General features: G+C 40.3%; 1 protein-coding gene and 1 long non-coding RNA gene across 9 annotated transcripts in view; one reads left to right on the top strand and one right to left on the bottom strand.

The window, feature by feature from the left end:
• The window catches only part of LOC6606356 (mucin-22), a 53,097-nt gene that overhangs the window by 21,529 nt on the left and 6,207 nt on the right, over positions 1 to 25,361 (top strand). For 5 of the 7 annotated variants that reach the window (XM_032722066.1, XM_032722069.1, XM_032722068.1 and 2 more), the window contains 3 exons: positions 23,877 to 24,439; positions 24,519 to 24,789; positions 24,849 to 25,318. In XM_032722066.1, the coding sequence (XP_032577957.1) occupies positions 23,877 to 24,439; positions 24,519 to 24,789; positions 24,849 to 25,318 (1,304 nt within the window). The remainder of the gene's footprint in view (positions 1 to 23,876; positions 24,440 to 24,518; positions 24,790 to 24,848; positions 25,319 to 25,361) is intronic. The other 2 variants (XM_032722067.1, XM_032722071.1) reach the window with 1 other exon arrangement.
• On the bottom strand, positions 15,858 to 17,292 carry LOC116801581. 2 transcript variants are annotated; one of them, XR_004362103.1, is made up of 3 exons: positions 17,122 to 17,292; positions 16,301 to 16,561; positions 15,858 to 16,105 (listed from the first exon to the last, which is right to left on the bottom strand). It is a non-coding gene; the product is annotated as an uncharacterized LOC116801581 (long non-coding RNA). The 2 variants fall into 2 exon arrangements; XR_004362104.1 differs by lacking the exons at positions 16,301 to 16,561; positions 17,122 to 17,292 and adding an exon at positions 16,220 to 16,276.

The following is a 25,361-nucleotide window of genomic DNA, read 5'->3' as shown; positions in this document are numbered from 1 at the left end:
ATCATCATGGGGTCTTCAGTGGCCGCCGCTTCTTCAGCTTCTTCAGCTTTTCAGCTGTTTTGTGCCTTGAGCTTCCGACTTTCTCCAAACACACACCGCCTGCCATACATACGTATGCTTGTTTGTATACACCATAGCACTGTAGTATATATACACTTGGTTAGCTCGGCGTTATAACAAATCCAGAGTGTGTGCTCGGCTGCTCTGCCTGGCCAGCTGCCTAATGATCCGTCTATGTTATAACTTATATGCAAACCGGCTGCCAAATTGAAATGTGCACGGATTTGGGAGAGTAAGTGTTCCTCCTAAAAGTTTCACCATCTCCCTTGGTCTTTTGCCAAAAAATGTGTTTTGTCTTTCGCCGCATTTGATGTTGATGTATGCGCCGCCAACTGTTGTAAACAATTTGGCGTCATAAATGTCTAGATATTACGGCATTTGTCGGCTATGGAAAACGATTCGTCATGAATGTATATCGGGAATATATTGCTGATAGTTTAAAAGTCATGAGTTCTTCTTAAACGTCAAGTTTTGTCATGGTTAACGTATAATATTCATGGGTTTTAAGCATTTTTTCTATATTTTTTATTGATTAGAAATGATTTCTAATCAAGTTATGATTGCAAAAGCTTATTTATAAAAGAATTTTTAGCCAGCAAGAATTTTATCGTGAAATTTAATTATTTATCTTGAAACAAACTAATCATATATATCTCTCTTCTTTTTTTTGCAGGTGAGTTCACAATGCAACGTGAGTTAACGATTTTCCGTCTTGTGTCATACTGGCCAGAATAAAATAGCCTTGCGTCATGATGGTAAGAAAGAACATTTGCCATGTCGACTTGATAATACCCTAACTGAAAATCAAGTATAGCAAACCCAGTTTTGGGTGTAATTAGAAATCAAAACTTGTTTATGGCCAGACTTGTTTTATTTCTCGCTGCTTTAATAGATCTCTGATTGAGCCAAGTGATCAACATTTCGCAGATTGCTTAACATTTAATAGGAAACTGAAATTGGATGTTTATAAGTAATAAAAACTGTTATCCGAGCTAAACTAAAAGGAGCATTACATTTTAGGGGTTTGGTTGTAGATGGAAATAATTGCAAATAAGATAACTGATTAAAACCATCTCAGATATATATTTCTTTTAAAGTCCATCGCCATTCCATGCATTTATATACCCCTTTGTGGGCCAGGTTATTCAGAAGACTTACACATTTTATTGGGCAACCAAGCGGGGCCTGGCCAAGCAGCTTGGCTGTCGTTTTATGTTTCATGCGAATCGCAGAAAATGAACAAAAATTTATATGTGCAATTATAATAAATTATTTTCGCGTGGATTAACGAGTTAATGACGGTCGCTACGGTGGAAGCCGAAAAGAGCGCGTGTTTTTAATTGTTAAATTGCTGGCAAGAAAACAAGGCAGCGCCAGCCAGACAAACTGAGCTTCACTCAAACCACATTTACGTGGATGCTTGCCAAATTTGTGTCATGCCCCAAATAGGATAAATCCGCATAGAAATAACTCCGGCTGATGGCCAATAGCCACTTCCCCACGAAACGGAAACGGATGAAAGTGTATTTATTTTCAAAAATTACTCAAATCAAATACTCCACACGATGTATGACTAGGATGAGGATGATGATGATGGCGATGGCGATGCTATACGATGTAGCCTGATGTGTTTGGCCAGGAAATCCAAGCAGAAACATGGCCAAACGCTTGTCTATGTCTATATTTAGCCAGCCAGCCAGTCAGACAGTCAAGTTATTGGCAAAGTCTGCCGTTTTGGGGAAAAGCCGATGTAAACAAGTCGGCTGCTGTTGCAACGACCTAAATTTACCGTAAAATTCATGAGAAAAAGGAGGTAACTCCTTCAAGCATCGGGCATATACAGCTGAGCAAACAATTGTAGAACTTAAAGTTTTTCCAAAAAAAAGGGAAAAGGTATAAGATTAAGGCAAGAGCATATAGAGCATCTTTAAATAATGCTGATAATTGTGCTCAATGATAATCTTTTTTGATGGTATGAAACTCCCACGCATATCATTTAGTTCTTGGTGCTATTCTCTTGGCCGCACCTGTTGTGTTGTTCAATGGCGAGGGAGGCAGCGGTTGCAGATTCTCTGTTTCTCAGGTGTCTTGCAGTGCCAGCTGTCGCTAGCTTGCAACAAGTTGCCAGCGAAGTTGCTGCCGTCGCCAAGGTCATCGTCGTTTAAAGTGGCCAGCATCCTCTGCTGTTGTTGATTTTTAAGGTTTTCTTTCAAATCTTTTTTTTATTGTATATGTCTTGGTTTTTTTGGTAGCTCTTTGGCTTGGCCATTTTTACCAGTTTGACAAGTTTTTTTTTGCAGTCACTTGTCTGTGCCTGCTGACTACTTGGGCTTCTACTCACAACATCTTCTTGTTGTCCGCTTCTCAGATACTTCGATGTTCTTGCGCTCGTATTTCAATTTTGGCTTTTTTCTGTACATATACCTTTTTTTTGCCTCTGCCGCTTCACTTTGCCCATATGGCGCCGCCTAAGGTGTCCCCTGTGCATGGGAGCTCAGTTAAAGCGGAAAATTTATGACCTCCACAAAGAAAGCTTCCACGTACTATACAATTTCATTATGAATTATGCACAGCCATGGCCTTTTCAATAAGTCAACGAACCGGCAACGTTTACTATATAGTAATTACGAGTGAAGATTATTAAGATAATAAATATGTATTTTTCGATCAAGAGCTGCAAGTATATGTGACCATTTAGGGAAATAAGATGGGGAACATTACGTAAATTAAAGGAACTACTTTACCTAAAGCCGCTTATCTTCAACAGCAATGTGTGGCAAATCTAAAAACCTCTTATATCTTGTAAGGCACCAAAACCTTCCTGAATATTTCCCACTTATGTCTGGGTCATCTAAGGAATATTTTCACTAAAACTGGGGGACATGTGGAAGTGGTGAAGAATAGAAAACTTGGAGGCTAACCGCAGACCTCCTAAGCACGGCAAACCCCTAACTAGCCCATCCAAAAAGAAAAAAAAAACATTGTTGAGCGGCTAGAGACTGCGCCCAGCTATTAACGGACGGACAAACCAACAAGTCCGACATCCACACCCCAAATACCCAGTGAACCGCAAATGTGTCGTTGTCAGCGCGTCGTATACTTGATGTGTATTTCCAGTTATTGGCGGCCGCATTTATCGATCGGCATGGATATTAGTCGTCGTCCTCATTTAAAGCTAACCACTGGAATCGCCGTCTCTGTCTCTAATAGCCTTTCGAATAGCTTGTGCGTATTTTTTTCTTTCCATATTATTTTCGCCAAGTTTCTGCTACCCGGCTGGTACATAGAAAAAAAAACGAAGTCTAGAGGCTGGCCAGCATGCAAACAAGTCTTTTATGGCGCTTTTGCAGTGACAGTGCATCACATGGCCATGTTTGGAGCTCTATCTGTTAACTGTATTTGTAAGCCAGCTTGGTTTGTGTTATTTTTATCAATGAGTTAAAGAAACTGGTTACTGCCAGCTATCGTGCACTAGTCTAATTAGTTGCTTATAGTTGGTTTCTTGTAAATTTTTAATTTGGAAAATTAATAAATTGACGTGCTTTAATTTGAGGAGAATTGTCAAAGGTGCACTTTTGACTACTGGTTGTGCAGCTTTTGGCCTATTGTGACTAAACTCTATAAATCATCAAATGTCTTTGCGTTGGCCAACAAAGTCGTGACCAAGAATATGATGTTCTTCTCCATCTTCAAACTGTTTCTTTTTTTTTTTTTTTGCTAAAATTTGCAAGTATAATTCAATGCTAAAAAGGTGAGCATTAGCTTTGTAGTTTTTCTCAAAACGTTTACTTAAAACTTGGTTTCTTGTGAAGTAACTAACTGAACTGGCTAGTAAAGTCACTTTTGATGGCTGTATGGATAAATGAACCCTGCGCTAAGAAATAAAAAGATAATCTGCAAATCTTTGCCCTTTTGATTGCGAGGCTGGTCTGTAACTAACTGAGTAACTAACTAATCAGCTGCCTCGCATCTCTTTCAATTTGATGTCAGCTGCACACTGTTAGTGAATCCATCTAATTGAATTGTTAAACCAAAGCCGCTGTTCTCCACTGGTAGTCTTATTTTGTCTTGTGTTCCTCGAAATTATTTGCCCCTGTCAGCAGATCCAAGTTCCCAAAGCCCAAAAGCCGCCGCTCGCTGTTCAATTGCGGCGATTATGTTAGTCGCATTCAGCCGGCCACGGCCATGCAAATGCCACAGCGCCTCTCTAATAGGCTTGGGTTTAACTGGGTTTGGATTTGGGTTTGGTCGGCGGGGCATCATCATCATCCTAAAGCTACAACTGGAAACCAGCAAGGTCTTTGGCTGACGTTCTCCAGCCATTTTATTACATTACATTCAATGAAGGTAAACGCTGAATGTGCTTGTGTTACATAAAGCTAATGGAAATGCTGGGAATTCCAGCGCTGTTTCAGCCTCATTAGCCGAGTGCTTATGAACACAATCCGCCGGTTAACTCGCCTCTCGCCAAATGCCCCGAATAAGTGCAATTCATGCGGCAAGTGCGTTCCTCGAGTGCACCTGAACGGCATCTCTATGGCGTTTTGTCCTCCTCAGACCACGCGGAGATCGCAGACGAAGTGGCCAAATGGCCAAGTGGCCCGGCGTCTAATTATGCTTACCCTTGGTAGCTCTGGTAGCCATTCGCCCAGAGGCCAGTAAACAAAATAAAAAACCAATTTGCCAGCGCCGACTAGGAACTATTAAAAGCACAGTGGTACAACGATTGAAGAAATGCGTGCTTAGAAATATTTTAGTTAGCCAATGAGTTAGTTAGGTGCCCGTAGACTTAATATTTTATATCGGCAATACACAAAAATGTGAAATTCGCATTAGTTTTAAGGAGATCATGTAGTACGATGCCATAGTTTCGGTTTACGGCCATTTTAAAAAGCGTTTGGATATAACTGCCATTAAACGGTTACTTAAGTTCTTCAAACACACTGCTTATTGAGTAACAGTGTGCCGTATCTTTAATTAGTGAACGCGACTTGGCTTCTTGCTCAAAATCCAAACCATGACTTTCTAAACGCAAATTCTTGGGCCAGTTATTCTTGGCCCGGCTAAGCGGAGTGTGATTTATGGCTACCATGGCTGCTTAGATGTTAGATGCTTATATGTATATGCTCGTACACTTTTCAAATTAGCAGCTAGAATAATTGCCCCTGCGATCTTGGCTTATGACTTGGCCATAAAACCAAAGACAACTCAAAAATGCTTATACGAAAACTTCTTAAAACGAAGCGCAACCAGTTTTTGGTCAAATGAAATAAAACCAAAGCAAAAGCAGGGAAGATTTTCAATCGGATGGCTTTGGTGTTTGCTCTTAAATTGGCTTCATTTCCGTGCCAAAATAAAAAACCAAAAGAAACAAAAGGCGGAATCGATCAATGGAAAAAGCAGCACAAAACTGGAAATAAGTTTCCCCCCCATTTACGAATTGGCTATGCTTTCAATGCCAAAAAGGGTCGCTGTGGGAGCTCCAACAACTTAATGAACCCACTATTTAGCCAAAGCAATTTAATGAAGCCATGAACCTTGAGCCAAGTACATAGAAAAGCGAATAACATAAACATAGTTTAGTTGTTTGTCTTGCCATATAGTCGCTGTTATAATTATTTTCGGGTCTGCTCTGAAAGCAAATTTACCCAGCCAGTATCAAACGAAAAAAAAAAAACACACACAACTGTCAAGAGACTTTTGTCGTCGGACGTATAGACAATGGCCAAAAGAGTGTCAAGTTTAAATATTTTTATATGAGTGCCAAAAAGTGTCGCAGTCTTTCTCACTCGTTTTTTGTTTTGAGGACAATTGGCTTCGTCTATACTTGGCTCTGGAGTTTGGTTACACGGCTTAGCCGGTAAGTCGTATTGATTGAGCCAGACTGAGCCAAAAAGAAAAATAATGGTAATGGCACTTCAGATAGGTATTAGCTAGATTTCTTGGTGGCTATCAGGATGCTAAAAATATATTTTTTAATCGATAGATATGCGGTCTATATATACGAACTAAATCACAAGTGTTATGGCAAATTATTTGTTATCAATCGATAGATATCAGAAAATCCAATGCTTTTGAAAGCCTAGCTGATGAAAAAGTGCGAAATAATTAGTAATATTTGTATTATTTTATTAGTAATTTCCCAATATAAGATATAACTTGGCACCTCTAGTGCTCGGGTGAAAATTGTACTCTGGGTTTTTTATGACTCCGCCTGTTGACAGTCTGGTGAAATATTTGCCAATGAAAATGGACACAGACATTGAACCGGAACAAATCTAGCTGGCTGTTGGCCAGGCTTTTTGTGTGGGTTTCTGGCGATATCGAACGATATGCGATATGTGGGGCCGTAAGTCATCGGCTGCTTGGGGATGTGGCAAATGCAAATATATTCGTCACTGGCTGCAATGCAACCAACATCGAAGTGCAGTTAGTGCAGACAAAAGCCCATGGGGGCATGTCAAGCCAATTAGAAAAGCTGGAAATGAGCACTGAGGGCGGACAAAAAAGCGCACGCGCCCTAAATTGGTTAAGGTTGGGCCTACCAAAAATAAAAGAAAACTTTTCCATCCTTCAAGGGGGGTCAACTGTGCCCCTTCTTGGGGCAATTATAACTTTCGGGCAGAAATAGATTTCTTGTTACGCCGCTGCAGCGCCATTTGTACAATTGCCATGGCAATGCAATTTAAGTTTAAATGCGCTATTCCCTCTGCGATTGTATCTGAATAGACACGTAGATACTACTTATAAGCGGAACAACAATGCCGACTTTCGCGCTCTAAGTGCTGTGCAATTTCAGTTTCAATTTTACCAATTTTACCATGACCTTTTTTTCTGGTCTTGGCAGGGCAATTGTTTTGCTTGGTGCCAGCTATATTGGCGCATAAACGCCATCCCATTAGCCAAGTGAAACGCAAATAGAAATTGGTGCTAAATTATGCCGGAACTAAGCCGTGCCATATAAGCCAAAGTCGCCTCGAATCGAACATCGATTTCCTTGGTCATGCGAGCGGGCTTTTACCTCTTCGATTTTCGGCGCTTGATTTTCGATACTTGCGTCAGCGGGCACGATTGTGTAACAAAGATCAAAGTTAATACGAACTTGTTTGTTTTTTTTTAGCTCAACTGTGATTTTTTCGGTTATCTTCAATCGAAAAACGGAGGCAAGGTGAACGCCCCAATTTTTTGGGGGGTTTTTTGAACTGAGTGTTCAAGAATCCATTAGGAATTATTTTGTAATTATTTTTTTTTTAAATCGATTACCACTTTTATATAGCTTTTATTAGGGTTGTTAGAGTTTTTGAACCCTGGTAAGTTTACCTTTTCAAACGGAAATACTTTAGTCGAAAGCAAAACACATATGCAGCTGTGATAATAGCGTATAATTTAAAAACTCAGCTGCATGTCGAGCATTATATTTAACTGAAATTTTGCGCAGACATCTGGGAAATCCGTCAGATTCCCATTATCCTTTCCTTTCGCGACTGTCGGAGAGCTTTCCGCACTTTCATTCACTCAAAAAAGAGTTAAAAGGAGGTTGGTAATTAATACATAAATCCCCGTCCGGCCGTCACAATAATGTCAGCATTGCGACTGCTTACCCCTTTTTGGGATAGGCTTATCTCCGCTCGGAGATCCACAAATCCGCAGATCCGTCTGACAATCTGAAAGTCGACTAATGAAAATATTAAATTTAATGAAATGAATATTTCTGCCTTTTAACGAAGGCCTTAAGCTGCTTGGCACGTGAAATCTCTATCTCTATAGAAATGCCGGGCCAAAAGAAATGCCAGCGAAAGTGTTGCCTGTTAATTTCTACCCAACGCATTTGGCCAACTCCTCGGACTCACTGACTAGCCTGGCCTGGCCTGGCCAACTGGCCACGGCGTCAATCAAACGTTGTCGCAGCTGTCCGCGAATAGCGAGCTCATATTCATTCACTCACTCACTCATTCGCTGCTCACTCGGTGTTGTACTTTCGAAAGCAATTTAGTATTTGTTAATGAAACTTAAATAATGCTCCAAATAAGCAAATGGCAATCAAAAGTCATTATGTGCATATAAAGAGTGCTCTTAACGACTGTGCAAGCTGCACTTTCAGCTTCTTCTGATTGCATTCAGTCAGCTGTTTCATAAGCTCTTGTATTTATAATTCATATGATCCTAACTCTGTTCAAGATATTCTGTTTATAATATTTTTATTCTTGAAGAAGTTTTGTGGAAAAAATACTAATAAAATTTAAATACTAGTAACATTTTAGTTCATTTGAAAAGTATGAAAGTGTTTTCTGTATATAATATGAAGAGGTATATATTTTTTGAAGCCTCGTGCTGTACAAATTTTTGAACTGGCGCCCTTCGCTGGAGATTGCCCTGCCCTGCCAACTGACAGAAACTATAAAAGTGGTTGTAATGAGTTTGTAAGCGGAAACCTTGGGCAGTTATTTAAATCCAATTGTGTTTATTTTAGATACAAATGTCGAAGTTTTCAGAAATGAATGTTTGAATGTTTATTTAACATGGGCCGTTAAATGAGCATAAAATTGCCGAAAATCAATAGAGCAATAAAAAAAAGAAATAAAATGTAAAATGCTTTAGTTTCACCACAATTTCCACATTTGGAAAAATCACATCATAAATATTATTCATTTATGAAGTAAAAACAACAAAAATTTAACTATGCATTTTATGGCGGTTTCAAATATTACATCTCAGGGCGGATGCTTGTAAAAGTTCCAGGTGTCTTGACCACAATCACCTTCGGCCATTCCTGCTGACTATCTCTCCCGTGGCCGCTGGACAGCTTTGTTGTGGTCTGGAGTCCCACTTCCATCTCTCCTGCCATCCGAAGCCCTCGGGCTCTTCCCGTTTCCCTGGTGGTTATGCGACACGTTGCCCATTCCGAAGGAAAGTGTTGTGGTTGAAGCAAACACCAACGCAGAGCTCGCCCTTTCGGTGAAAAAAATTGGGGGGAAATAAAAAAAAAGGAAAAAAAAATGCAGAATTACATTTTGAATGCATTGTCTTTTGTGCAGAGTGCAATTGCCGGCCCTTCCGTTAAATGTGCAACTTTCATGGTGGCTGGCGGGCATAGGCAAATCGCAAATCCGAAACCAACGCCGAAGCTAAAAACCATTCAATGCCGCACCGATAATAAATTTCCCTCATTGTTACCTGGTCGCGGTGTTGCTGTTGTTATTATTATTATTGTTTTTTTCTTACCTGGCTTTATGCACACAGCAAACAACATCATCATAATAAATTTCGCCTGATGTACGACGACTGTTGTTCTTTAATAAGCAAAGTGCTTGGGCTGGCCGCTTGGCTGGTTAGCCCGGCCTGGCCATCCACTTGCCACTTTTCCCATTTGCCATTGCCCATTGCCCACTGGCCAGCAGCTACTAGCCACCAGCCACTGGGCACCGTTTGTCCACTTGGCCATGCAACCTGCAACCCGAAACACCAAATTTGTTGAACCTCAATCCGCGGGCACTGCAAGGTTCGTAAATAAATTAAATACCTTGGAGTGTTGGCCTAAACAGATGCGGCCAAAATAATAGTGGGAGCTGGAGGATTACATCATTTATTTAGACTATTTTTCTTGAGGATATTAGTTCACTTAAATACGAATTTTTTAAAGAAATATTATAAGATATAAGAGTTTGGCTTAGTAAAACTCTTTAAATTTTGGAATATAAAGTAATTTCTAGATTAATATTGATTATTGAAATTCTATTCTATGGATTATGGTTTGATATGCCCTGATTTGACCACATTTGGGCTTAACCATTATTAATTAGATTTTTTTATTTAACCCTCTGTTCGCCAGTTGCATTGTTTGTGTCTTCCGTGGGATAATTTGCATGCGTCAACGCTGCCATCTTGGCGGCTGACTAAGCGCCGCGCACTTCCGCCTTCGTTTTAACTGGCTAAGATACGTGGTTGTCACTTGCACGTCGGCCATGCAATTAATTAAGTGGCTATATGTATATAGTGTGTGTGTGTGTGTGTGTGTGTGTGTGTGTGTGTGCGCGCCGAAAGGTGGTAATTATCAACGCCGTTGCATGGCTAATAACTGGGCTATACCCACAGACCGAGAATAGCATAGTTGGCGCAGACACAATGGCCCAAGAGAAATCTTCACTTTTTGGCATGTGTGGGCCATAACCGTAATGGCATCTCATTAGCATTGCATTAACGACACAATCATAATTTTAATGATGGAAAACGTGCCAGCTTCGGGTCACAAAAAACGCAATCAAAAAATGTATATTAATAAAAGAGTTGAATAAAAGTATCGCTGGCGGGCACTTTCTCGTTGACAGATCGTAAATGTGATTAAAGAATATTTCTTTTTTTTTAATACGAGCATCACTAACGAAAATCGCATTCGTGCTTTTCATTTACATCATCCTGAGTTTTCACTTTCCTCGGGCAAAAGTTCACTGCTCTTTCTTTCATGTTGCTTATTAGCCACTCGCATTTCTTTGCCATTTTTTATAATTCGTAGTTTATTGTTTTTGGCTTTTTACTTGTCTTGTTTCTGCTGCGTTTGGCATGCAAATTACCAAGTCTACACAATAACCAGGCTGCAACTGCACCGCAAAGTTGTTGAAATATTTTCACTCGCTTCTGTTTTTACCACCGCACAGCGCTCATTCGAAATAATAACTTTATTTCTCATGCCCTTGCCAAGTTTGCGGGTGCTACTACATTTGTTGTATTTAGTGGGGAGATTTATCAGTAAAAGTAACTTCAAAATGTGCAATGTGTGTATTGAACATGTGCATCTTTAAGCAAATTATAAGTTGTTGAATCAATAAATAGCAAACAGTTACTGCGTACGTGCGATCTTATCATCATTATTAAGACTAGTTCGTTATTTTGACCCAAATTTGCTTGCTAGACAGATAATAGAAGAATAAATAAGTCAACAATTGAGTGATATGTACTTCTTTATTTATGATAAGTAAATATACTTCACTATTCATCTGTTCTTTTTTACGCTCCTTAAGTGGCATACATTGTTAATAAATTTTACTTTATAGATCGGTCTAGAAAGAGTGATACAACTTCGATTTTGTGCTGAAGATGGCTTTCATTTTTGTTTCTGCCATTTTCCTTTGCCAACTGGCGGTTCGTGCTACTTTGCAGCTGTTTATTATGCCAGGCAGGCCTTTGTTTTGCTTGCCGCCACTGCTTCTGTGCATTGTTGCTCATACGCCCCGTTGCCATTGCTGATTTGCACTCATTTCGTTTCAATGCACTTCCCATGCAGGCAAAACGCAACTGCAACTGCATCTGCAGCAGCAGCAGCAGCAACAGATGCAGCAACACAGGCAACAAAGAGTGGCAACATTAAGAGACGTGCTTAGAATCAGGTCTATAAATAAGCAGGGAGCAAGGCAACATACATAAATAGCATTGACTCGATGCTAGAAAACGTCAGAACCACCCAGCTAATCAACGACCAGACATCGCATTCGCACTCACATTTGTTGGTAATCATTATTAATAGGCGGGCAATTACAACACCCGGTAGATAAATAGATGTTCCCAAGGCTACTATCGATAAAGCTGCAGAAAGCAGGTAAATCGCAACAATGGGAACCGGTGCACTGCAAGAAATTCCAACTAATTAGAGTTAATATACATTAATTTTAGTTATGTGTAAGAATAAATTGCGGAATGGTAAATGTAGTGAAAAATCTTCAAAGCTAAAGATTTCAATATAATCTTGTTTTTGAAAGTATTAAATTAAGTATTTTTGTGTACAATCAAGATTGCATGCCTGGCTAGTCAAACAAGCTAAAAAAGAAGGAGCAGCGAATACAAAAGCTTATAAAATAAAATATGCGACTACTGTAATAAATAAATGCGGCAGCTCCAAAGTCGCCAGCTCAATTAATTCGATCGCCAGCAGTTGAGTTTTGTGTTGTTTTTTTTTTTGTTTTTCTGTTTTGCATGGCAGAAATTAATGTTGAAATTAGACAGACAAATATTTGCCACTGCAAATCACGACTCTGCGGCTAGATCATGCAAACGAACAGCTAAAACAAATTGCGAAAAATGCATTTTAAATTGAATACACACTCGAGATTTATACCCACTTCGAAACACTATTCATACAAAATCCAACAAGATGAAAATGTTTAACTGTATCTGTGCAAACGACTTCAGTTGAGTGCGCACTGAAGCGGCATGTTAAAAGGTCATTGTCTGCCAATCGAGCAGCAAGCAGCAACCGCAGAAGTTGAGCCCAATATCTGATTATAAAACACAATCCAAACTGAGCAGTCGAAAAACTAAAAATAATAATGAAAAAACCGGAGAGCTGGTCGTCAAAAAGCTGGGCGGTTTTTTGTGGCTTTTAAGTTTGAATACGATTTATAATTAATCTTTCAGCTTTGTCTTGGCCAATTCTTAGTTTTGGGAAAGGTTCTTCGGTTCTTTGTCTTCGGACTTCCCCGAAAAGCAGCTGGCAACGGACAGCCTTCAGTCTTTTCATTCGCTTTTTAGATGCTGGCAAGATTTTAATAGCTGGTAATTATGAAAAGTACAACTGTTCGTTGTTGGCCCGGTCCCAGCTTTAACTGCATTTAGTCACAGTTTAGTCAGCGGCAGCCAAGGCGATGCCAGATTTATGTCTCATTCGCGGTTTCAGTCGTTGCAAGGCCTTGGGAAATCTCTTCTCAAACAATGGCGCATTAAAAAAGAACCGACTGGAAGAAAAAAAAAATCGAAAACCGAGGCGTTGCCGGCGAATTCCTGAAAGCGGTTTATAACAGCAGTTGTCTGCTCTGCTCAGCTCTGAGCCAAGTTGAGTTGATTCGAGCCACGTTAGTTTTATCAGCGTCCCGCCCTCTCGGTCTTATCTTTCTCTTTCTCTATTTGTGTAATGCCATTTTCTCTTTGCTGTGAGCTTCATTAACACATCGGAATTTCACTTTCACAGATGTCAGCCGCATTGATTTTTAAAGTATTCCAGGAAATTTCCCTATAGAATTGGCTTTTAGATTTCAATTATCAGAAGTATTCCATGAATTTCAGGATCAACCTACGCATATTAAAGGTTAAAGGGTAACTCATGTGCCATATTTTAAAGTTTCGAATTTCCTTTAAAATAATCCATTTAAATCTCTTTCGCTATTAATATGCCTGCCACAAAGAATTTCACTTTCACGCCTGTCAAATTTGATGAATGAAAGCTTGAATCGAATTTAAAAGCCGAATTGATACTAAACCTACAGCCAGCTTTAATCGTGGCCATTAATTTGGCTTTTAACTGCTCAATTTGTTTGCCATATTTTGCCTTTTTTTTCTTTTTTTTTTCGCTTTGCAAATAAAACTATCCTTGGGGCTCACTTTATACCATTGACGTCAAAATTGTTTGGTCGATACGAGAAGTGTACGGAAAATCGTTGCTCTCTTGACTTTGAGTGACACTTTCCGCTGTGCGAAAAGTGAAAAGTTGTTATTAATATTTACACGATGAAAACTCTGTTCAAAGTGTCAGTTGCATTTCATTTGGCTGTTTAATACTTGATGGCTACACCTGCTCCATGGTTAAAAATACACTAAAATGGCTGTGTATATATGAGCAATTATTTTTTGTTTGACCAATTTCATGCAAATATGTTTTTTCCTACGCTTTTTTTTCTCACCTTCACATTTTAATTGTTATAATAATTAATTAGCTATATAGTTTTTGCAACTATAATTAACTAACATTTGATTACCGGAAGCCGTTTGCAGGTGTCCGAGGCAAAGGTTTATGTAATTTATAACTGAATGGTTGAATGACGCTTACTAATGAAAAGTAAGTCTTACGACTTTTCCCATAATTAAATTAAACTGTTTGCCATTAATAGTTGTCAGACAGAAGACATTGTAGCTTCCTCGGCCCATATATGTCGGTCCAAATGTCAGAGCCATAAATTGATCACAAACATAATAATAATCCATGTGACAATCGGGCCTGTAGAAAAATTAACCATCAGGCCATTTATGAAACACGAAATGTCAAAGAAGCCGTATACGATTCAATTGAATTCGCATTGAATGTGAATTGAATTGGGTCTATATACAAACGAGGCTACTTCCAAATGTGGACGAACCTCCCTAGGCATAAACACACACACACAAGCCACGTCAATCCCACAAAATTATGTAAATTTGTTTGACAAAAAAAAAACAGCGGAAAAACTACATGAAATTTAAACCGAAGCCAAGCCGATCAAAGCGGCAAATTGAAAATCCCCAGACAGTTAAATTGATTACACTGTAGTTTACATATATATTTAGATTTTTTTTTTAGTTTTTCGTCTGTCTCTCGACAACTTGTCATTTTGGCCATATTTGGCAACTGGCTCGATGTTGTTTCACTTTGTAACTCGTATTTGTTGCACTTAAGGCGCCTAAACATTTGCCGCAATGAAATAATTGCCTTAATAAATTTGCTTAAATTCGCCATAAGTGCCAGCGATTTGCACTGCCAGTCCTGTCTAAAAATAAATCATCTACACACGTGGGCCTCACCTGTCGCGTGTTTTCTGTCATTTTGGAGGCGTCCACTTTGTGGGCCGATCGGTGGGATGAAATAGATGTGGTCACCGCACCGAGAAGTGGGAATCTCCGATTTATTTGGGAAGTGGTTTCAAGATATAGAAGCTTCTGATTGGATATTTATGTTTTTAAGATGAGAATGAACTCACTTGAACTTTGGGTTAAATCACTTCTTAGATTGTTTAACACGAAAACAACCTTTATTATTCAATTGAGATAATTACTAAATTTTTCTAAAGAAGTTTACATTTAATATGATTGTCAGAGAAACGGTTTTTTGTCACACGTGCATGATACTGTTAAGCTTGAGAAAATACTTTAATTTACTTTACTTTTATTTGCGAACATGTTTTTAAGCCTTATTGTATAGAAAAAAAGCCAAACAATTAATTTTATTGGCTATTACATCATCGAAAAGCCAAGCGGCGTTGATTGATCTAATGTCTTCTTCTGGGGAAACACCTTTTTTTTGGTCAGCTTGTCTAATGATCTCAACGAATAACTCTATATAATTTATCACAGCGACAGAGACTCAATTGTGGCATTTAGACTTGGCCATAAAGCCCACTCGATATCGACCATCTTTGGCGACGTCTCACGCATCTTTTCGTGCCAATTGTTGGCCAACAGCGACTCCACTTTGGTTCCTCTTTTTGGATCTGGCAGGCAGGCAAATCCAGTTAAGAGTCGTAAAGCCACTTTGATTATTTTCACATTGGCAAAGCAGCCGATTTCTTCTATGCCCTGACTTTCCTGGTCAAAATAAGGTGGACAATACAATGGCGGCGGACAATGAAAAAAAAATCAGTTTTAATGGCTGCCGACCATAAAGGCGTCATGGCTCATAATTCATTTGGGGGGCGAACTTTGGATTTCGGTTGTGGAATCATACCATCCGTAATTGCGCTATCTCCTACCGGCTTGTCACTCTCTCTCCTTCCACCGCCGCCCCCTTTTTCTTCTCTGTGCACCTCCAGGTGGTTCCGGCCATGCCATTTCACACTATCGCCGGTTTATCGGCAATTCGATTTGGCTTATTCGAGCTAACCGTCAATCGGCCCTGAGTCGTAATTGTCATGGTTTCGAGCTTAAAAGTGCCAAATCCAACTGGCAGTCTACCCATTTTGCGTCATACGATTCGGTGCAGTTCCATCTTACACGGAAAATTAATTTGATGACTTTTCTATGCATTCATTATAATAATAATCGTTGTACTGCATTAAGATTTTAAATAAGTTATACTAAATTCTTTCTATTTTCAAAGTTTGCATTGGTTTTTATATATAACAAAATGATGTTAGTTTAATATATTTTCATTTTTATAGATTAGAATGCTTTGTGTTTGCAGTGTATTTTCCCGGCTTTTCCATATCCCGCTTTTCTCTCAGTTTTGTCACTGCCCGATGGCTGGATCGTAAAATTTTCTAAGCTCATTATTTGCTCATATTTTTACTATTGGCCGGCAGGGCTTTTGTTGCAGCTGTAGTAGAAAAAAAGTGAAAAAATGTTTTAACGCTATTTCTGTTGCTCTTTGATGACAAAGTGAAAGTTTTTTTTTGCCTTTGTGCCGGCAAAACGTAACAACTAAACAAACCTGCGGGCCATATAGCCATAACTATATATACACATACATATAGTTAGGGTTTATATATGTACATATCATATATATATATACCTAGGTACACCAGGTATGTGAGTGCTCGTTGTGGCTGCGCTTGTTTTCGGGATGTCAAAGATCACAAGCCCCGGGGAAAAAGAAGACACACTTTGGGGTCCCCCCATGAAAAGCAAATTCGGTCTGTTGTGTTGACAGCTCTTTTCTGCGGCTACGAACGAGTTGAGTATGCGATAAAAATTTGTCACATCTTGTTAGCTGAAGATGTGAGGCTTTATTACTCTCGGTTTTCACACCCCTCAAATGGTCAGCGCTAGTTGCCTTAGGGAGTAGAAATTCGCCAGGTGTGGAAAAGATACCGTGAAAATTTAAGTTTAAAAGATAATAAAGTATCGAGTTTAGAAAAGATAATAACTAGTACCTTAATTAATAGATGAATACAATTAAGTTAATTAAAATTTGGCTAGTATACTTCCACTGCCAAGAAAAAGCGATACCCTTGCCAATATTTCCATTCCACTTTCATTTTGCATTTATTTAGCAGACCTTGTTTGGTATATGTGTCACACGTTGCGTATGAGTAATCAACTGGCAAAATCTTATCAAATGTCAGCCGGTGAAATGCAAACAACAATCAACTGGCCAAGTTAAATGGAAAACATTTAGGCAGGCAAGCGCTTGTTTATCAGCCAACAACTCTCGATAAGCCATACAAAGCCAAAAGGCAATTCAGCAATGCGCTTTTAAATTGCGACGCCATTTTTGGCCTATCAACTATCGGCTAAACGTATTTTGCATATATTTATAAAGACTGGCACACACACAGGTGGGCGCAGCTCCAAAGAAAAATAATAAAAAAAATAAATAAAAATAATACAAACTGAAACTAGCTGGTTCGGCGAGGTGCTGACAAACTGCACATAATAAATATAATATGTATTTTGTATAAAATAAATCAGAGCCACGAAAGTGAAACGTTCACCGGATATTGGCAGATTGACAAAACGGACCGCGAAACTATCGATTGCCGGGGTGGCTGACTCGAAACCTACCTCCTAAATGAATATATATACACTTTATATATATACTATATGTATCCAAGTGTCTCTGGTTGGATGCATTGACAGATTGCCGTGTGTAATCGCACAATCGTGCAGTCATTGGCACATTAAAAGCAGCGAACAAAAAAAAAAGCTAAACCGTCTATTTCTGATGTTGCCTTTTGTAAAAGTGCATTGAACAGCGAAATTAATGCAAGTCAAGTAATGCGGAAAAGGGCGTGCCGTGTCGGCTATTTGGGACGTACGGTTTGTAGAATAAACTAACAAACAAAAAATCGAAATCGATATATAAACAAGTGGCCAGAACTACGGACATCGAAGACGACGTCTCCGGCGAACAAAGAAAAGCTTGAAAAGCTAAACAGCTGGAACAGCTGAAAATCGTGCAAATTGTGTACAAATTGCCCAACTTCCGGCGGTCAACGCGAGTTATCGCGTGACCACTCAGATGATCAGATTCCAAAGCCAATAGCTTTAGCTGACTGCCCAAATTATATTGCCATGCTAATGAACAGAATGGCCGGGCAAAAGTGTGAAAATTGTGTGAAAGTTCCGGAGTTGTTCGGGATGCAAACAATGGCACATTGACAACAAAAAACTTAAAAAAACGAAAAAACCCAAAAGCGAAATGCAACAACTATTGTTTTGCCGGAAAATCGATTAGAAATCGCTGGCAAATGACAGCAGAAGAGGTGTGCCCGTTGGCTAAAACCCGACACTGGAAATGGCAGCCAAGTCAGATGGCTGTATGGATATATGTAAGAGCCAAGAGCCCCAGGAGACCCCAAAGGATATATCTACCATCCCATATTGACGGCAGCCTGCGGGAGCAGCATTTTATGAACGTTTATCGCCGTCATCGCGATCATTATCATCATTATCATTATTGGCATTGCTCTGCCGGTCAGGCAAATCCAACAGACAGACAGGCGAAAGTTTAGCCCCAAATGTGCACGGTGGTTAATAGATGAGAGCTTGTGCCAAAGGTGCAATTAAAATTTAAAGCAGTTAATTAATTTAATGCAAAGTGCCGCCTAACGGTGGGTTTCGGTCTACAAAACACAAGCGGCGCCAATCAACTCAAAAAACCGCTGCACAGTGGGCAAATTGAATTAGATTTCGCATATTTAATCAAAGACTAGCTTTTAAATAGAATGAGTAATTCAATAGGTACTGATATTATGAGCTGAATTTTATTAAGATGTTAAATTAATTTTTTAAGCAATTAATCAGGCAATGAAGTTCTACATTTTATAGTAATGTTACCAGCTTATCTTTTGCAAAAAGCAATTTAATTAAAGTTAAAACTTTATGGCTTACACTATATTTTGTGGTACAACTAAATTGTCGCTGCATTTTATTGGCTTGATCCACAGTAGTCTGCTGATAGTGGTTTCTTGATGTGTTAACCAAGTTTTTAGTAAGTTTGTCCAGTTTTGCTTTGCGTCTTGCGCATAATTTATGTGTTTAATTACTTTTTTTTCTTAGCTATTTTTTCCGTAATTGCATAATGTGTGCGAAACTGTCTGAACATTATTAATAGTTATGTTTTTCGTGCATTTTTTTTCGAAAAGTATCAAGTAATTGGGCGTTGCTTAAAACTTGAGCATTTTTTATTAAATTAGGTAACTTAATTTAGTATCTCTTATTAAAAGTTTTTCTAACAGATTAGTTCAACCTTCATCTTACATTCATTCGCTAAAAACATTAGTGGCTTTAATGTAGTTACATCAATTTAATTTTACTTAATGAAGAAAAACAGCAAATAATTGAGAAAATTACAAAAAAACTAATGTAGGGAAAAAAATAAAAAACGCTCAGAAAACAAAAGTTAAACATGGAAAGAGGAAATTTGACAGGCGACGATTTGCCTTGCAACATATGTTGTAAATGTGTCAGTTACTATTGTTGCAACTCCTTTTCAACTGGAGTGTACTTTTTTGGCAGCTTTTGTGAAGCCACCCAACAAAAGCCAAAAAATGCTTAATTTAATTACAACACTTGCGTTCCGTTGACTGCTGCGACGATTACCAAAGCCGCTGAGCAGCGAACACTTAGACAATTATTTTCCATTGCCACATGTGGAGGGAAATGTGTTGCAAGCACAGAGTCCGACAATTTGCTGTTTGTTATAGAAATTAAAAATAATCTAAAAAAAAAAAAAAAAAAAATACGAACACCCAAAAACATAAAGCAGCGAACTAATGACGGCTAATGGGAAATGGCTTTAAGTGGCGATGGTGGGTTATACTTGTGTATTTTTTACAACTATTTATTTATTTTTCTTTTCTTGACGTGGCACCATAGATGCTTAGATATCAGACATAGCAATTGCAATTGTCTTTTAATTTTTAAAACAACTGGCGGCTGTCAGAGCCGCAAAACGGCAAACGCACAATGCCCCGAGAGCCCAAAGACCCTGTTGTTGTCTATACGCGAAGTACCATAGTTCCAAGTTGCGTCAGAGGCTGGCGGCCAAACCCAGACGCCAACATGTAACTGCATTGAAATTGAATAGGAATTGGAATTGGAATTGAAATTGAAATTATAAATTGGCGTAGTCAATGTGCCGGGCGATGACTGCTGGAAAACGCCATGCCACATACATAAGTCATGTTCGGGGAGTGGGTCGGATAATTAATAAGCGCTCCCAATCCGTAATATGCCGTTGAGCTCTGTCCCGCCAGTTTCGCCTCGCCAGGCAGGGCCTAACATGCATAATTATATGAGCACTGCGAGTCCATGAGTCTATGAGTCTGGTACATCCCCGTAAATGCACACACATTCGACCATTCCATTCGAGTGTTATGCAAACCCATCACTAATTGTAATGATGGGGCGGGGCGGAGAAGAGAAGGTTGCACTTCAAAAATGTTTGGTGTTGCATGGCAAACTTCAATTAAAACGATCGAATCAGCAACCGAAAGAAATATTCAAAGCAATACTCAAACGAAAATTAGTACTCTGCACCGAAATTCTTCTGACTATATTTTAAGTTATGCATAAACAAATATTTCTCTTGCCATCTCAATATATGGCACAACAACAAACCGGAGGTCATGAAAAATCAGCTCTTGTGCAGCTTTTGATTTTTACTGCGATTTTTATTTGCAATTCCCTCGGCTGGAATACAAAAAGTTTATGATCTTTCGTTTATTGCCCTATTTTGAAGTTTTTGACTTGGAGAAAATTTCAAACAGATACTTCAAGAGCTTTGCAAAAAAATACAGCAAAAAGCTAGGCAATAGCAGCAAATTATTAAGTATACGTATTGGGAATAGAAAAGTACGGCGTAGGGCAGGAAGTGATTGTGCAAAAATCGATCAAACAAGTGCTAAGCACTCAAGAAACTAAAGAAAATAGTGGGACACAAAAGCTGTAATAACTAATACTTACAGTTGAATTCGCTAAACAAACGTTTTGGCATTTGTCATGGCTCATCTGATTAATTTCCGTCTTAAATCAAACTATGACTTTTCACAAATAGCAAACGTTCTGTGATTTATGAAACAGTTGCTGCCTGGATTTATGACCAAATCGCCTGATAATTGCTTTGGTGTCAGGCACACTGAGGAAATGCCAACTGTTTGTAAGGTAGGAAGATCTCCTGCTGGCTGGCTGGTGCGAAGACAAGGCGCTGTGTTGGCTGTCTCTAATCACTCGACAAGCCCAAAACCCTGCTGGCTAGTGTACGAGTACTAGCAGGCGACTCAAGTGGTGGGCAGCCTAATTGAGAGCGGCTCTGTCGCCCAGGCCAAGTGCGTTTTTCCGTCTGTCATGCCGCACAACGATGCTGCCACAATGATGATCAACCCAATTGCCATGGCGAGTAATAAAACTTGAGGAATCAGCAATGCGTGGCAGCAGCGCGGAGATGATAGTTTGCGCCCACGACGCAGATGATGATGATGATGATGTGGAGTTGATTGGGACGTTGGAAGACAGGGGTTGGAATCGCTGCAAATGGTGATCAAAATGGATATGAACAAAATATTTGCAATTGAAGTTGGTACGAAGATAATACGATAAACATAAAGTATTCAAAAATGGAGAAAATTAAAAACAAGATTGGACCAACACAGCAGTTATGTGTATGTGTTGTAGAGCGCTTCGTCACTACGTGCCTTCCAGATACTCAGAATCTCTGTTTTGGAATCAATACTCAGTCAAATCTTATTCTATAGTATACTAAATCTCAGTGTGATACTAAGAAATTTTTCCACTGTTCCACGCCTCCTGAAAGTCGAACCATATCATACCCATAGGCGCAGCTTGGGAAGATACAACATCGGCACAGTGACAGACGCCTCGTTCGAGTGACAAGGAAGCACTTGTGTCCCCAGTCGTCTCTAGAGGGTATAGTGAATTGCGATTTGCATATGTGTCTCCGAAATGCGGTGCATTGGAAACTCTATTATTGCTCGACTGAGTATTTTCCAGGTCGTGGGCCAAGAGGCCAGATTGCCGAGTTAATTGAGCAATAAGACTCAGAAATCATAAAGCCAATCGCGATGCTCGAATGGATGACGGTGCTACGACATTGAGCTTAGTTTTTCTCCATTTTTTTTTTTTGTATCTGTTTGGTGTTTTTGCTTTTTGAGTGACAGTCAGCCGACGTTTGGATTGTTCGGTTTCAATTTCGTGGTTGACAATGGATTTTGCTATATAATTACACGATCTTCAATGTGACTTCTCCACCACTTCCCATGCTTTGATGTTCGCCACGCTCCACAGGCAAGTCGACAAAAAAAAAAAAAAAAAACTAAAAATGGGAGGAAAAGTGCATGGCGATTATGCAAGCCATGGAATTATGAGCTATGCTTCCTGGGCCCCTCTCTCTGTTAATTAGCTATTAAATAATGGAATGGCCCAGCCAAGAGCCGTGTCATGTGAATGTGGGCCAATTTTCATGCTTCATTTGCAATGATTTTGCCATTAGAGTCTGACCAACATTTCCGACCGCCGTCAAAACTCCATCGCTGCTAGTCTGCATGCAATCAGCTGAGTTATATTTCTTTCGGTTTTTGTCTTTCCCAGCTCACCTCTTTTACTTTTTCTTACCAACCGAGAACAACGGAAAACACAGACAACCCAGTTGCCTGGTTTTGGCCGCTCCATTGCCACATATATAGTGTTCATGGCACTTCGCAGACATTTGTTTGATCAATAGCTATAGCTATAGGTAAAGCAAAAGCAAAAGCCGGCCGACAAAACGGCTGCCAGGCAAATTTATGTTTATTGCATGTGAAAGTATTTTGCCAATCAATTGAGTTGCCGCCGTTCGAGAAACATTCTCGTCCAGTGAAAGCTTTTCACCCGGTTGACAAACGAATCCACCAACAATGGTGCACTTGAAAAATAAACCATGCATTGCATAGGTAATTCGTATAACATATTATAAAGAAAAGTTTTGTTTATTTAAAAAACATGTGAATCATTTTGTAAACATTTAAAATATCAAAAAAAGTAATTAAGTCTTACTCTCTAAGACCAAATATTCGTTGTTTTTCGTGTAGTTCCCGTTCCTTTTCCAGAGCAGATGTTGGAAAAAGGGGAAAACAGAGATAAATACACAAAACGAAGAGAAAAACTACTTTTACTTGGCCCGGCCATCTGCGGCCTGTTCTAGTTAAGCACTCGGTTCAGATCAGACCATTGACTTCGCTTGCGTTGCATAGTCATGGCCTGGGCCAAACATACACAGCATGATGATTGTCACAAATTGCTGCATCGATTGGTGTTGCAGCTGCATATGTATGTTGCTGGTTGCTAGTTGCTAGTTGCATGCAGCGGCTGCATTAAGCTGCACTTTTGTTACAGTTTTCTCCACGGGTCGCCGAACAGCGTGCGATCGCTCTGCCGCGCACTGAATGCAATTCATCAATCATAATTTGTATGTCATTCACTAATCGTTCGCACTGCTCCCGAACTTCTTTGGCCAGCGATTGCTCCACCATGATGATCAATTCAATTTACTTAAAGTAACGCAATGCTATGATGTTTTCTCTGCAGTAATTATTGATCGATCCCACTGGGGCCCTTGCGTAAAGCCCCTTGATAATGACTTGTGGCGATGTAAGCCGATCTTGGTGTGGCCTGGCTGAAAGTACAGCCCATCGCACTTGACCATCGAAATCCGAAACAACAATGATTCATGGGATTTTCGCGTCTCGTGGTTGTTGAGAGTTATCATTAAAAGCTTGGGAAAAGTCTTATGTTAATTAATAATCCAAAGATTATTTCACAATCTAAAAATGTGTACAAATCCAATAAGAGCTCTTGAAATGATTGCATTTTCATATTCAATTGCTATTTGTTATTAATGGAAATACAAATTGGTTGGGAATTTGAGCTAACAGGTGGAGGCCACGAAAGATGACTTGCTAACCCTGAACATGGTGTAATGGAAAATAAAATTTACATTTATTCCATGTCGTGAGTCTTTTGTCAGTGAATTGATTTAAAAGATCTACAAATAAAGATCTTTAGAAATAAATATTATTAAGAATATAATATTCAGTAAGCACCTAACTAAACATTCCATTAATAAATGAATTCCTATTGTCTTCTTACAGAATGAAGGCTTCGAACCTGCAACGCATGGCATCAGCAAAACGGACGGAAGCTGCATCAGCCACCACAGTCAGAGCAACGGGAACGGAATCGGAGGCGTCAACGGAAGCGGAATCGTCGGCCACCATCTCGGTGGAGTCCTGCGCACCACTGACCTGGCCAGCGGGGCCATGGAATGCCTGCCGATGAGCAGTGCCGCCCATCACCCACATCTGATGTCGGGTGCATCGGTGGTAGGAGCCGTTTCGGCCTCTCCCACGGCGACCGTGGTGGTTGGTGCCACGTATCCGCACCACCTGCACCACCACCACCTGAGCCACCATACGCCGTACAGCAATAGCTACGGGAGCCACCACATACAGAGCGAGCAGACCAAGTCGCTGCAGGAGCTGCAGCACGAGGTTGGCGCTCTGCTGGAGTTTCGGGACCTGGTCATAGAAACTTTTCCCGACCTCAAGCACAAGATGGCCTCCATGTCCGCAACTCCCTCGACTCCGACGTCTTCGGTGGGTGCCATCGGTGGCAGTCACTCGGTAGGTGGAGGCAGCTCATCGCTGGCCACCAGGTGAGTTAAAGTTCCAAAATAGCTTTTTATGTATAAAAAAAACCATGTGTGATCTACAAAATTTTAATTTTCTTTGCAGCAGACGTGAGTGGGAGCCGGGCATACGGATGAAGCGAAAACTGTCGCACAAAGAACCGTCCACGTCGTCAGCGGCGGCTGCTCCTTCTTCCGGAGCTGAGGCGTCGTCCTCGTCGCTGACGCGCAGCCGTAGCAACTCGCACAGCGGCAAGAAAGAGCCAAAGAGCGGAGAGAACAACAACGGAAGCGTTGTGCAAGACTCCGGCTTCTCAACGGAGACCAGTTCCTCCAAGGAGGGCCACAGTGCCTCCTCCACCAACGGTGCTATGACGGTAAGTCCGAATTGGTCCTGATCAAGACGATTACTAATTCTTTCCTCTTGATCACACAGGTGGCCATAGCAGCGAATCGACTGAGCTGCGCGGAATCGGACGATGAGCTGCTCAATCTGCTGGACGTCATTCACCGCAAATCCAATCGATTACGCGAGGAAGTGGAGCACTTGCAGAGCTACGAGCGCCAGCACGGGGATGCTCAAAAGACAGGAGGCGAAGACCAGGGTGCGAGCAAGGAGGGAATGACAGCACAGCAGTTCCGAGAGCAGGTGGAGCGATTAAATCGCGAGGATATCAAACAGCTGCGCAAGGAGCGCGACCGTCTGCTTGACAAGTTGGCCGAAATGGAGGCAGAAACGCTGACCGGGCGCATTAAGGCGGCCAAGATGAGCGACCAGGTGGAGGAGTTGGTAGGAGTGAAGAAAGATCTCGAGGAGCAGCTGAAACTGGCGATGGCCCAAAAGCTAGAGTTGAGCTCGCGGGTGCAGCAGTTGCAGCAGCAACAGCAAAGCAAAAGCTCTTCCAGGTGAGACAATCCTACTGATTTTGTTAATACCTGTAATACTAAT

The sequence above is a fragment of the Drosophila sechellia genome, chromosome 3R, assembly GCF_004382195.2.
Source record: "Drosophila sechellia strain sech25 chromosome 3R, ASM438219v1, whole genome shotgun sequence".
NCBI lineage: Eukaryota > Metazoa > Arthropoda > Insecta > Diptera > Drosophilidae > Drosophila > Drosophila sechellia.
The sequence above is the reverse complement of the archived record's forward strand: the minus strand, read 5'-3'. Positions and strand labels throughout refer to the sequence as shown.